The 14352-nt window shown below is 40.5% G+C and overlaps 1 protein-coding gene across 1 annotated transcript in view; it reads left to right on the top strand.

Moving 5' to 3' along the window:
- The window catches only part of LOC133577041 (ryanodine receptor 2-like), a 194230-nt gene that overhangs the window by 165545 nt on the left and 14333 nt on the right, over positions 1-14352 (top strand). Inside the window, exons 90-100 of the mRNA XM_061930583.2 lie at positions 3115-3167; positions 3267-3393; positions 3473-3559; positions 5557-5721; positions 5790-5920; positions 6098-6140; positions 8091-8227; positions 8390-8450; positions 8828-8974; positions 10929-11063; positions 13890-14046. Coding sequence (XP_061786567.1) covers positions 3115-3167; positions 3267-3393; positions 3473-3559; positions 5557-5721; positions 5790-5920; positions 6098-6140; positions 8091-8227; positions 8390-8450; positions 8828-8974; positions 10929-11063; positions 13890-14046 — 1243 coding nt within the window. The remainder of the gene's footprint in view (positions 1-3114; positions 3168-3266; positions 3394-3472; positions 3560-5556; positions 5722-5789; positions 5921-6097; positions 6141-8090; positions 8228-8389; positions 8451-8827; positions 8975-10928; positions 11064-13889; positions 14047-14352) is intronic.

The raw sequence follows: 14352 nt of genomic DNA, 5'->3' as shown, positions 1-14352 counted from the left end.
AATCATTTTTTACATTGAAAAAAAAAAATTACCTTGAAAATTTTTTTTTACCTTGAAAATTTTTTTTACCTAGAAAATCATTTTTTACCTTGAAAATCATTTTTTACCTTGAAAAAAAAATTTTACCTTGAAAAATTTTTTTTAACCATAAAATTTTTTTTACCTTCAAAAATGTTTTTTACCTTGAAAAATGTTTTTTTTACCTTGAAAATCATTTTTTTTACCTTGAAAATCATTTTTAACCTTGAAAAAAAAAAATTACCTTGAAAAATTTTTAATACCTTGAAAATCATTTTCCATCCATCCATTTCCTACCGCTTCTTCCCTTTGGGGTCGCGGGGGCGCTGGAGCCTATCTCAGCTACAATCGGGCGGAAGGCGGGGTACACCCTGGACAAGTCGCCACCTCATCGCAGTGAAAATCATTTTTCACCTTGAAAATCATTTTTCACCTGAAAATCATTTTTAACCTTGAAAAAAATTTTACCTTCAAAAATTTTTTTTACCCGTAAAATTTTTTTTTACCTTGAAAACATTTTTTTACCTTGAAAATCATTTTTTACCTTGAAAATCATTTTTAACCTTGAATAAAAAATTTTACCTTGAAAATTTTTTTTTACCTTTAAAAAATTGTTTTACCTCATAAATCATTTTTTACCTCGAAAATCATTTTTTACCTTGAAAATCATTTTTAACCTTGAAAAAAAAATTTTACCTTCAAAATTTTTTTTTACCTTGAAAATAATTTTTTACCTTGAAAAAAAATTTTTACCTTGAAAATTTTTTTTTAGCTTAAATTTTTTTTTACCTTGAAAATCATTTTTTACCTTGAAAATCATTTTAACCTTTAAAAAAAAATTTTACCTTGAAAATTTTTTTATACAACACTTTCCTTTCCAATGATCTGCTTTCTTTTGTATCTCTAGCTATCATGACATATATGTATTGTTGCATTTGAACAATTGTATTGTTGATAATAGAGGTCATTATTGTTATTATTCATTATCAATAGTGATATTTGTATTTGCATTGATCCATTTGTAGTGTAATAATGCTCATTGTCATTTCTGTGTTATTAATATTTATTTTACTAAATGTTACTACATGACATATATACTTACATCATGTATATATTACATGTTATTATGAATGTTACTACATGACATATATACTTACATCATGTATATATTACATGTTATTATGAATGTTACTACATGACATATATACTTACATCATGTATATATTACATGTTATTATGAATGTTACTACATGACATATATACTTACATCATGTATATATTACATGTTATTATGAATGTTACTACATGACATATATACTTACATCATGTATATATTACATGTTATTATGAATGTTACTACATGACATATATACTTACATCATGTATATATTACATGTTATTATGAATGTTACTACATGACATATATACTTACATCATGTATATATTACATGTTATTATGAATGTTACTACATGACATATATACTTACATCATGTATATATTACATGTTATTATGAATGTTACTACATGACATATATACTTACATCATGTATATATTACATGTTATTATGAATGTTACTACATGACATATATACTTACATCATGTATATATTACATGTTATTATGAATGTTACTACATGACATATATACTTAAATCATGTATATATTACATGTTATTATGAATGTTACTACATGACATATATACTTAAATCAGGTATATATTACATGTTATTATGAATGTTACTACATGACATATATACTTACATCATGTATATATTACATGTTATTATGAATGTTACTACATGACATATATACTTACATCATGTATATATTACATGTTATTATGAATGTTGCTACATGACATATATACTTACATCATGTATATATGACATGTTATAATGAATGTTACTACATGACATATATACTTACATCATGTATATATTACATGTTATTATGCATGTTACTACATGACATATATACTTACATCATGTATATATTACATGTTATTATGAATGTTACTACATGACTTATATACTTACATCATGTATATGTTACATGTTATTATGAATGTTACTAGATACTACATATATTCTTACATCATGTATATATTACATGTTATTATGAATGTTACTACATGACATATATACTTACATCATGTATATATTACATGTTATTATGAATGTTACTACATGACATATATACTTACATCATGTATATATGACATGTTATTATGAATGTTACTACATGACATATATACTTACATCATGTATATATTACATGTTATTATGAATGTTACTACATGACATATATACTTACATCATGTATATATTACATGTTATTATGAATGTTACTACATGACATATACTTACATCATGTATATATTACATGTTATTATGAATGTTACTACATGACATATATACTTACATCATGTATATATTACATGTTATTATGAATGTTACTACATGACATATATACTTACATCATGTATATATTACATGTTATTATTGAATGTTACTACATGACATATATACTTACATCATGTATATATTACATGTTATTATGAATGTTACTACATGACATATATACTTACATCATGTATATATTACATGTTATTATGAATGTTACTACATGACATCATGTATATAAAAACCTTAATGGAGGTGTTTGGATGTTTTTTAAGGGCTTTGTAGGCAGAATTGCGCAAGTCCAAAATGTTCCGTTGGAAGCAAACTTTTGATGACATTTATTTAATATTTAGAATGCAAAAACAAATACATCCATCGTCATGTCTTTCAATATTGCAAAAAATGTGCGGTTCTCCTTTAAGTACAGAACATGAATTACTGTTTACCTCAAAGAACCGCGACTTTCCAGTGGTGGCACCACTCATGCATCCTGAACCATTCTTGGTGCACACTTGTGGTGCCGGCTCTTAAGGCTCTTTAGGCTCTTAAGGCTCTTTAGGCTCTTAAGGCTCTTTAGGTGACATTAGCGGTGTGTTGACTCATTTTCTGTGAACATTGAGTCTACAGGAGTTGTACACTGACTACTCTAAGAAATAGATGACATGTGTTTTCTCCCAATGTTGCCATCCTAAGGCCGGCATGTCGGAGGAGGAAAAAGCTGACGACGAGACGCCTGAATCAGAAAAGTGAGTCATTCCTTCTTCTTTGACTATTTTCTAGGAAGAAACCTTGAATGTTCTTCAGAGGCATGGTGATGATATGACCTTGTTCAAATGTGCGCTCAGAGGGACGCCATGTGAGGACACCGAGGCTGAATGGAGGGCCAAGAGATGCTGTAATAAATCACAGGAAACAGGAAGTCAGCATTCGGCCCTCGGCGAGACGATAAGCACTCATCACAAGAGCCTGCTGGTGAGATACAATTCTTCTAGCCCAGACCTTCTTATTATGATTATTAGACAGGGAGAAATGTGCTTTCATTTTCTTCCAGAATTACTTTGCCAGAACTTTCTACAAAACGCGCCTGCTGGCCCTCTTTGTCACTTTCGCAATCAACTTCTTCCTGCTCTTCTACAAGGTCAGTGTGTCACCAAATGAGATTAAAATGCCACAAATGCAAGGCTGCAATTGAAGCAAAAGGCCCAGTAAGGAAGGAATGAAAAGAGGAACAATTACAGGCTGTTGTAGCAACAACTTAGGAGTGCTAAATGAGTCCAAACTCAATGTTGTTTATGGGATGTATCCTGCTTGTTTATTTGGATTCCTTACTGTCAACAACCACGTGTAACACACCAGGATTTGTTGACTTTTTTCAACATGATAATGGAATGAAAATTGCATGGCGTTTTATATATTCCTTTATACACAACTTGACTGAAGTTTACTACAAGTTAGGTCAAACACTATATGATACATTCTGCTGGTCAAACGTTACAACAGAAGCTTGTGGATGGCTACCAAAAGCGCCTTATTGCAGGTCAACTTGCCAAGGGACATGTAAGCAAATATTAACATTGCTGTATGTATACTTTTCACCCTCACATTTTCATAATAAATTCATAAAAGAAGCAAACTTCATGAATGTTTTTTGTGAGCAACAAGTATGTGCTCCAATCACTACATCACAAAACAATAAGAAATGATTGTAAAGTCAAGACAGCCATGACATGATATTCTTTACAAGTCTATGTACACTTTTGACCACCACTGTATGTATATATATATATATATATATATATATATATATATATATATATATATATATATATATATATATTAGAGATGCGCGGTTTGCGGGCACAACCGCGGAGTCCGTGGATTATCCGCGGATCGGGCGGATGAAATAAAAAAAAATTAGATTTTAAATAGATTCAGGCGGGTGGCAGTTAAACCAATTGGTAAATATATATACATAGTTAAATGTTGTTACCCACATACGAAAAACGAGCAGGCACCTGCAGCATATGCCACAACAGAAGAAAAAAAAAAAAAAGAGATGGACACTTTTACGGAGCGGAGAAGGGACGCCTCGCCGGGGTCCGGGACCGAGGCCCCTTCCCCCGAGAGGGCCCCACCGGGAGCCGTAGCTGAGGCGATCCGCGAGAAGGGCCCGACGCACGTCCAGGGTCACCACCGCGTCCACCGCACCGACACCCCGCCTCGTCCGCCTTCGCCGCGGCCGGCGTCACGCGCAGCAGGTAAGCAGCTTACCTGCCCGACACCCCCGTGGCCGGGGGCTCGTAACAGGGGTCACTCCGCGCGCTCCGCCCGCGCAGCTTACCTGCCCGCCACCCCTGTGGCCGGGGGCGCGTAACAGGGGTCACTCCGCGCGCAGTGCGCTCACGAAAGGGGTGGGGCTCACCCTGGTTGATATAGACAGCAGGACGGTGGCCATGGAAGTCGGAACCCGCTAAGGAGTGTGTAACAACCCACCTGCCGAATCAACTAGCCCTGAAAATGGATGGCGCTGGAGCGTCGGGCCCATACCCGGCCGTCGCCGGCAGCGAGACGCGCTTGGAGGTGCGCTCAGCGTGGCTCCCATATGATTGCGCACTGGTGTGCGTCTGGGTCGTGACAGCGTGGCACGCAAATGTCTGTGCTGCATTGGATCAGTCTCCTTTCTTTAACAGGCAAAAGCTTTATAACCTCACTAATGCCTTGCATCGTCTATATTAGATATATAACAACGGGCGGATGCAGTTCTGATCAAATGTTAGCTCGGGTGGATGGCGGATGGTTGACGACTTTCTGATGCGGTTGCGGATGAAATAATTGCCTATCCGCGCATCTCTAATATATATATATATATATATATATATATATATATATATATATATATATATATATGTATGCATGTTTTGGAGCCCCTGCCTTGAAAGAAAAGAATGTTTGCCTTAGTGCTGTAAAATATGAGCCCTCCTTTAAAGCAGCCCTCGCCTTGACCTTAAAAAGTTCAAATTGAAGTCCTGCAAATGGATCCATCTTGTTTATTGTAGAACCACATTCCATGCTGCACTCTCATTTTGGGGAGTCCAGTAATGTGAGGCGCACTGCCATCTTCTCTCCTCTCCCCAGGTGGCATCACCGGGACAGCGAATGGAGGCGTGGCTTGACTCGGCAGGCCAGGTTCCCTTAGTCCTGGAAGGAAGCGGCGGCTACATGGAGGCGTGTCTTCACCTCCTGGCTGTGTTGCACACCCTCTTCTCCTTCTGTTGCATGATGGGATACTACTGCCTCAAGGTGTGCACAAACAGCAGGTGTGGCTTGAACACAAGTGTGTGTGGCTTGAACACAAGTGTGTGTGGCAGGTGCCGCTGGTGGTCTTCAAGCGGGAGAAGGAAGTTGCCCGCAGACTGGAGTTTGATGGCTTGTATGTGACGCAGCAGCCCCCCGACGACCACTTCCGAGGCCAGTGGGATAGACTGGTCATTAACACTGCGTACGTTTGTCAGCACACCTCAAATATCATACAACCTCATTACTCCTCATGACACACCTCAAATATCATACAACCTCATTACTCCTCATGACACACCTCAAATATCATACAACCTCTTTAGTACTAACTCCTCATGACACCTAATGTTGCATTTGATATCTGCATTTGTCCTTGCAGGTCCTTCCCAAGTAACTACTGGGATAAATTTGTGAAGAGAAAGGTAAACCACCCACAGGCTGAAGACAAATGGCTTGTTATGAAGGTGTCTGTTACTACATTATATATATACTTGCAGTGTGTATGTTGTACATATTACATATTGTTATGAAGGTGTCTCTTACATTATACATTATATATATACTTGCAGTGTGTATATTGTACATATTACATATTGTTATGAAGGTGTCTGTTACTACATTATATATGTACTAGTACTGTACACCCTCACTCTCCAATTACAATGGAACTTATTTTAGTGGCATGTTTTATTAATGTTATTTCATAGATATGAATCATAAAGTGCTGATCGTGGTAGATGACATAAACGCTCATTAAAAAACCCTCTGCAGAGATGTATTTGACATTATCTCATGCTTGTGCTAACAGCACACATCTCATTGTGCTAAATGTGAATGTTTCAAGGGGTGCACCCAGACATTCAACGTGAAAAACAAGATGATGTTTTATATTCATTGTCATCATTTATATTAGAAAATATTATAATGGCAATGACTGCTGCTATTTGATTATTACAATAAAAGGTGTCAGGTGTGATGCTGGTGTGGCGAGACACGCCTGGTGGAGCTCACATGTGGTCCAAGGAAGGCTCAGACCCATGAAAACTGAAGAGGAACTTTGATGGGTGCCCAAACATTTTGCATCCAAGGGCCAAAATGAGAATGTGCCATCACAGCAGTTTTAACACAAATAGCCTAAATGTAAATAATACTACTAATAAATGTAAATAATAAAGCAGACAACATCATAATAACACAGCTTGAAGTGTTTCTAAAGCTTGGTGAGACCCAACATGGTTCAGTCAGCTTACAGGCTTCATTAGTTCTGTGAAGGAGCTCTTAACTCCAAACACTTGCATCTCAAATCAGCCTCTCCTAATTGTTGTTTGGATCAATCACAATCTGAACATGTGACATGTCTTCTCAAGAGAGGAAACTCAGTTGTGATGATAGTGTATACAAGAATGGAATAACTTCTACGCTTTCTCCTTCCAGCTGCTTCTCTGTCAAACACACCATCAGCAGCTTGGCTAGATGTCCAGCGTTGAGATATGATTTGAACCTTCTTCTTCACAGTATGGTGCAGGATAGCAGTGATGCTGGCTACACTCTCGCTCATGAACTTGATGATTTCTTTCTTCACTTCAATTCATCGGCTTCCTCTTCTCAGCACAGTTATTCATCTTGTTCCTACCCGTGCTTGGAAAACCAACTTCTGTCGCTCTCTATCTTAAAGCTAACCCTAGCGAGGGAGAGCAGATCTTTTAGTGGGTCTTCTGAGGTCCACTCTGACATTTGCTGGACTAACTAAGAGTGAGATGCGCGTAAAGACAATTTATGCTTGCAACCTAAAGCCCAACAATCAGCTGAAATCAAATATATAGCACTTAATCACAGACGTCTCAAAGGGCTGCACAAGCCACAACCACAGTCTCTGCTCAGATCCCACATCAGAGCAAGAAAAAACTGAACCCACTGGGAACAAGGAGAAACCTTGGAAGGAGCCGCAAGGTTTCTCCTTGTTGGACCCCTACTTTGAACAGTCGGGGTCCATCCTGGGTCCTGACTCTGAACAGCTAGCGCATCATCCATGGAGGTTAATCTGTGGTCACCTGATAACCTCTCCACGCAGGAGAAGGGGGCAGAACAGAAAAGAGAGAGGGCAGATCAACTGGTCTAAAAGGGGGGTCTATTTAAAGGCTAGAGTTTTAAGATGGGACTTAAATGCATTTACTGAGGTAGCATCTCTAACAGAACATTCCAGAGTACTGGAGCCCCAATAGAAAACACTCTGAAGCCTGCAGACTTTTTTTGGGCTTTGGTAATCACTAACAAGCCGGAGTTCTTTGAACATCTAAGAACACTCTTAATTTGTGGTAGCTCTGTATGCTGTTGTTGCCACATAGATGTCAGCTCTACCATCCTCCCTGCAGGTGATGGATAAGTACGGAGAGTTTTACGGTCGTGAGAAGATCAGTGAGCTTCTGGGCTTGGACCAGGCATCATTGGACTTCAGCTCTGAAGGAACAGGGAGGAACAGGTTGAGGAAAGACTCTGCCTGGATCAATCTGTGAGTACAGTCAATGTTAGCTTGAATGTAGAGAATCTTCAGCTTTCTGAGACACTTCAGCTTCTTGCTGCTGGACTAGCACAGTGTTGCTATGAAGAACCTGCTGTAGACTCTAGCACATAAAGCTGAGTCCTCTAGTCATGATTTGATGGATTATTTCAGATTCAGCTCCATGGACATCAAATACCAAGTCTGGAAACTGGGGGTGGTTCTCACCGACAACGTAAGTCCAGCTGGCAGAATACTCCCAATGTTTCTTCCCCTGCGGACAACCTGGTCCTGAGCCAACACACACTTCCTGCACTGCACCTTAACGGATGACAAGGACCGGGCGTACATCATTTGTCATGTTTTACCTCCTTTCTTTCAATGCTCTTACATGTTGGATGCAGATCTGCATGCTGCGCCACTTGATGGCCCGAATTTCACCTTATCTACAACAATACACCCTGCAGTCTGCTCATCTCTTTCTGTCTGTCTGTCTGTGTGTGTGTGTGTGTGTGTGTGTGTGTGTGTGTGTGTGTGTGTGTGTGTGTGTGTGTGTGTGTGTGTGTGTGTGTGTGTGTGTGTGTGTGTGTGTGTGTGTGTGTGTGGCCGCAGTCTTTCCTGTACCTGGCCTGGTACACGCTCATGTCGTTTCTGGGCCACTTTAACAACTTCTTCTTCGCCACCCACCTCTTGGACATCGCCATGGGCTTCAAGACCCTTCGCACCATCCTCTCCTCTGTCACACACAATGGCAAACAGGTGTGTGTGTGTGTGTGTGTGTGTGTGTGTGTGTGTGTGTGTGTGTGTGTGTGTGTGTACTTTAGTCTCCCCTCCTTTGTACAGACCCTTTCCAACAAATTAGAATATCATGCAAAAGTGTATTTATTTCCATAATTCCATTCAAAAGGTTAAACTTGCATAGATTATAGATTCAGGGCCCACAACTTTAAGGATTTGAAGTATTTAGATGTTTATTTGTCCATCATTTGGGCCTCCAGCTCACAAAACCCACAAAAACAGGATTTCAAAACAATTAGAATACTGTGAAGAAATCCTCATTTACTTCTCTGGCAGATTGATGAATGTTCTCTGGTTGATCTTCAGCAGAAGCTCACAGTCATTCTTCTGCTGGTGCATCTTCTCCTGCCACGTTTTGCCCTTCCATTGATATGCTTGGACACAACACTCTGTGAACCTCCTTAGCTAGGAACGTACATCACATGGAGGGTCTCAATGGTGGTCTTCTGGCCAGTTGTCAAGTCTGCAGTCTTCATCATATTGATGTGAACTGAGACCATTGAACCAAAGTCAAGCAGTTGAATGAGAAGCTGTGCAGGTGCTTTGAGTTGAGTCCATAAGTGGTGTGTGATTCACTTTCAAACATTCATGCTCCGTCAAATTTGGGCTGATTTCTTCACAGTATTCTCATTTTTTGTTTTGTGAGCTGGAGGCCCAAATGATGTACAAATGAACAACTAAATACGTGAAGTCATGAGCCCTGAATCTATAATCTATGGAAGTTTAACATTTTGAATGGAATTATAGGAATAAATACACTTTTGCATTGATTGATTGATTGAGACTTTTATTAGGTTGCACAGTGAAGTACATATTCCATACAATTGACCACGAAATGGTAACACCCCAATAAGTTTTTACACTTGTTTAAGTCAGGGTGCACTTAAATTGATTCATGATACAGATATATACTATCATCATAATACAGTCATCACACAAGATCATCACATTGAATTATTGACATTATTTACAATCCGGGGTGTGGAGGGGGGGGGGGTAGGTTTGGTTATTATCATCAGTCATCAGAGAGAGAGAGAGAGAGAGAGAGAGAGAGAGAGAGAGAGAGAGAGAGAGAGAGAGAGAGAGAGAGATCATAAGGCATAAGAAAAAGTATCTGCATTTGATTGTTTACATTTGATTATTAACAATCCAGGAAGGGTGTTAGTTTAGGGTTGTAGCTGCCTGGAGGTGAACTTTTATTGCGGCTGCGATGATATGCATGATATTCAACTTTTTTGGAAAGGGTCTGTACACTGCAAAAAAGAGCTAAGATAAAGGCTAGATTCTCAAAGGAAATACTAAAAACTGGTGAAATGAACGAGCTGCGTGGACAGATCATTTTTCTTAATAAAACACCCTAAATTAAGATTTGTGCATCTAGAAATTGGCAGGACTAGAAATAAGTTTTTCTTTCTGAAAACAAGCTTTACTCAACTAGCAATTCTCAAATGAAGCATCCTCAAGATTCTGCAGAATGTTCAAACAAGATTTTCTAAGTGAGTAAAATCTAAATGTCTTGTTAGTCTTATAGCCTGACCAGACGTGACTTCACGGGACAGCCTCTGAGCAAGGCAGCAGTTGTCGCTGAAACCGTCGAGTATGGAAATAAACATACAAGTCTGGCTATCAGAATAACAAATTGCATAATTATTTGAAGAATAATAAAATAAAATATCTTATTTCAATAGTTATTTTCTCAATTTACATTTTTAAACTGAAACAGAGAAATCACGTTGAGATGAATCAAGTACTAAGAATAGCTGAATAGTTCTTAAAACTAAGAACATTTTCAACTTTGGCAAGTGGCAAATCATTTGCTGTGTCATTGTTCTGACTTCCTGTCAACAGCTTTTTGAAACAAAGACCAGAACTTGCTGTTGTTTCAAGACTAACTCAGTCATGTACTCTCCTATAGTTGGTCCTGACTCTGGGCCTTCTGGCAGTGGTGGTCTACCTCTACACCGTGGTGGCCTTCAACTTCTTCCGCAAGTTCTACCACAAGAGCGACGACAAGGACGTGCAAGACATGAAGTGTAACGACATGTTGACTGTGAGTACCACCACCACCACACTAACGACCACCACCACACTAACTGATGTTGACTGTGAGTACAACCACCACCACACTAACTGATGTTGACTGTGAGTACCACCACCACCACACTAACTGATGTTGACTGTGAGTACGACCACCACCACACTAACTGATGTTGACTGTGAGTACCACCACCACCACACTAACTGATGTTGACTGTGAGTACCACCACCACCACACTAACTGATGTTGACTGTGAGTACCACCACCACCACACTAACTGATGTTGACTGTGAGTACCACCACCACCACACTAACTGATGTTGACTGTGAGTACCACCACACTAACTGATGTTGACTGTGAGTACGACCACACTAACTGATGTTGACTGTGAGTACCACCACCACCACCACACTAACTGATGTTGACTGTGAGTACGACCACCACCACACTAACTGATGTTGACTGTGAGTACCACCACCACACTAACTGATGTTGACTGTGAGTACCACCACCACCACACTAACTGATGTTGACTGTGAGTACCACCACCACCACACTAACTGATGTTGACTGTGAGTACCACCACCACCACACTAACTGATGTTGACTGTGAGTACCACCACCACCACACTAACTGATGTTGACTGTGAGTACGACCACCACCACACTAACTGATGTTGACTGTGAGTACCACCACCACACTAACTGATGTTGACTGTGAGTACCACCACCACCACACTAACTGATGTTGACTGTGAGTACCACCACCACCACACTAACTGATGTTGACTGTGAGTACGACCACCACCACACTAACTGATGTTGACTGTGAGTACCACCACCACCACACTAACTGATGTTGACTGTGAGTACGACCACCACCACACTAACTGATGTTGACTGTGAGTACGACCACCACCACACTAACTGATGTTGACTGTGAGTACGACCACCACCACACTAACTGATGTTGACTGTGAGTACGACCACCACCACACTAACTGATGTTGACTGTGAGTACCACCACCACCACACTAACTGATGTTGACTGTGAGTACGACCACCACCACACTAACTGATGTTGACTGTGAGTACGACCACCACCACACTAACTGATGTTGACTGTGAGTACCACCACCACCACACTAACTGATGTTGACTGTGAGTACCACCACCACCACACTAACTGATGTTGACTGTGAGTACGACCACCACCACACTAACTGATGTTGACTGTGAGTACCACCACCACCACCACACTAACTGATGTTGACTGTGAGTACGACCACCACCACACTAACTGATGTTGACTGTGAGTACGACCACCACCACACTAACTGATGTTGACTGTGAGTACGACCACCACCACACTAACTGATGTTGACTGTGAGTACGACCACCACCACACTAACTGATGTTGACTGTGAGTACCACCACCACCACACTAACTGATGTTGACTGTGAGTACCACCACCACCACACTAACTGATGTTGACTGTGAGTACGACCACCACCACACTAACTGATGTTGACTGTGAGTACCACCACCACACTAACTGATGTTGACTGTGAGTACCACCACCACCACACTAACTGATGTTGACTGTGAGTACCACCACCACCACACTAACTGATGTTGACTGTGAGTACGACCACCACCACACTAACTGATGTTGACTGTGAGTACGACCACCACCACACTAACTGATGTTGACTGTGAGTACCACCACCACCACACTAACTGATGTTGACTGTGAGTACCACCACCACCACACTAACTGATGTTGACTGTGAGTACGACCACCACCACACTAACTGATGTTGACTGTGAGTACGACCACCACCACACTAACTGATGTTGACTGTGAGTACGACCACCACCACACTAACTGATGTTGACTGTGAGTACCACCACCACCACACTAACTGATGTTGACTGTGAGTACCACCACCACCACACTAACTGATGTTGACTGTGAGTACCACCACCACCACACTAACTGATGTTGACTGTGAGTACCACCACCACCACACTAACTGATGTTGACTGTGAGTACGACCACCACCACACTAACTGATGTTGACTGTGAGTACCACCACCACCACACTAACTGATGTTGACTGTGAGTACGACCACCACCACACTAACTGATGTTGACTGTGAGTACGACCACCACCACACTAACTGATGTTGACTGTGAGTACCACCAAGACCACACTAACTGATGTTGACTGTGAGTACCACCACCACCACACTAACTGATGTTGACTGTGAGTACCACCACCACCACCACACTAACACGTACAGACACTTGTGACGCTCAATAATGCCACTTTGTGCTCTAAGGCAACTGTGTGCCACCCTGTGTTCCACTTCTACATGTTCCACTTCTACTTGTTCCACATGTACTTGTGCTCCACTGCTACATGTTCCACATGTACTGGTGTTCCACTGCTACATGTTCCACATGTACTTGTGTTCTAGTGCTACATGTTCCACATGTACTTGTGTTCCACTGCTACATGTTCCACATGTACTTGTGTTCTAGTGCTACATGTTCCACATGTACTTGTGTTCCACTGCTACATGTTCCACATGTACTTGTGTTCCACTGCTACATGTTCCACATGTACTTGTGTTCCACTGCTACATGTTCCACATGTATTTGTGTTCTAGTGCTACATGTTCCACATGTACTTGTGTTCTAGTGCTACATGTTCCACATGTATTTGTGTTCTAGTGCTACATGTTCCACATGTACTTGTGTTCTAGTGCTACATGTTCCACATGTATTTGTGTTCTAGTGCTACATGTTCCACATGTACTTGTGTTCTAGTGCTACATGTTCCACATGTACGCGGGGGTGCGCGCGGGCGGAGGCATCGGTGACGAGCTTGAGGACCCCGCCGGTGATGAGTTGGAGGTGGAGCGTATCGTTTTTGACATCACCTTTTTCTTTTTTGTGGTGGTCATCCTTCTGGCCATCATCCAAGGTGAGTGTTCTGCTCACTAAACAGAACATCATCCAAGGTGAGTGTTCTGCTCACTAAACAGTGTTCCACGTCTATCTGGGACGGCATGGCTCGGTTGGTAGAGCGGCCATGCCAGCAACTTGGCGGTTCCAGGTTGAAATGACACAATATGTTACTGCATACAGTTTGTCCCTCATAATGTGTGCAAAATACAAACCCCGTTTCCATATGAGTTGGGAAATTGTGTTAGATGTAAATATAAACGGAATACAATGATTTGCAAATCCTTTTCAAGCCATATTCAGTTGAATATGCTACAAAGACAAC

Source organism: Nerophis lumbriciformis, linkage group LG02 (assembly GCF_033978685.3).
Source record: "Nerophis lumbriciformis linkage group LG02, RoL_Nlum_v2.1, whole genome shotgun sequence".
NCBI lineage: Eukaryota > Metazoa > Chordata > Actinopteri > Syngnathiformes > Syngnathidae > Nerophis > Nerophis lumbriciformis.
This window is presented reverse-complemented; position numbering and strand designations above follow the sequence as displayed.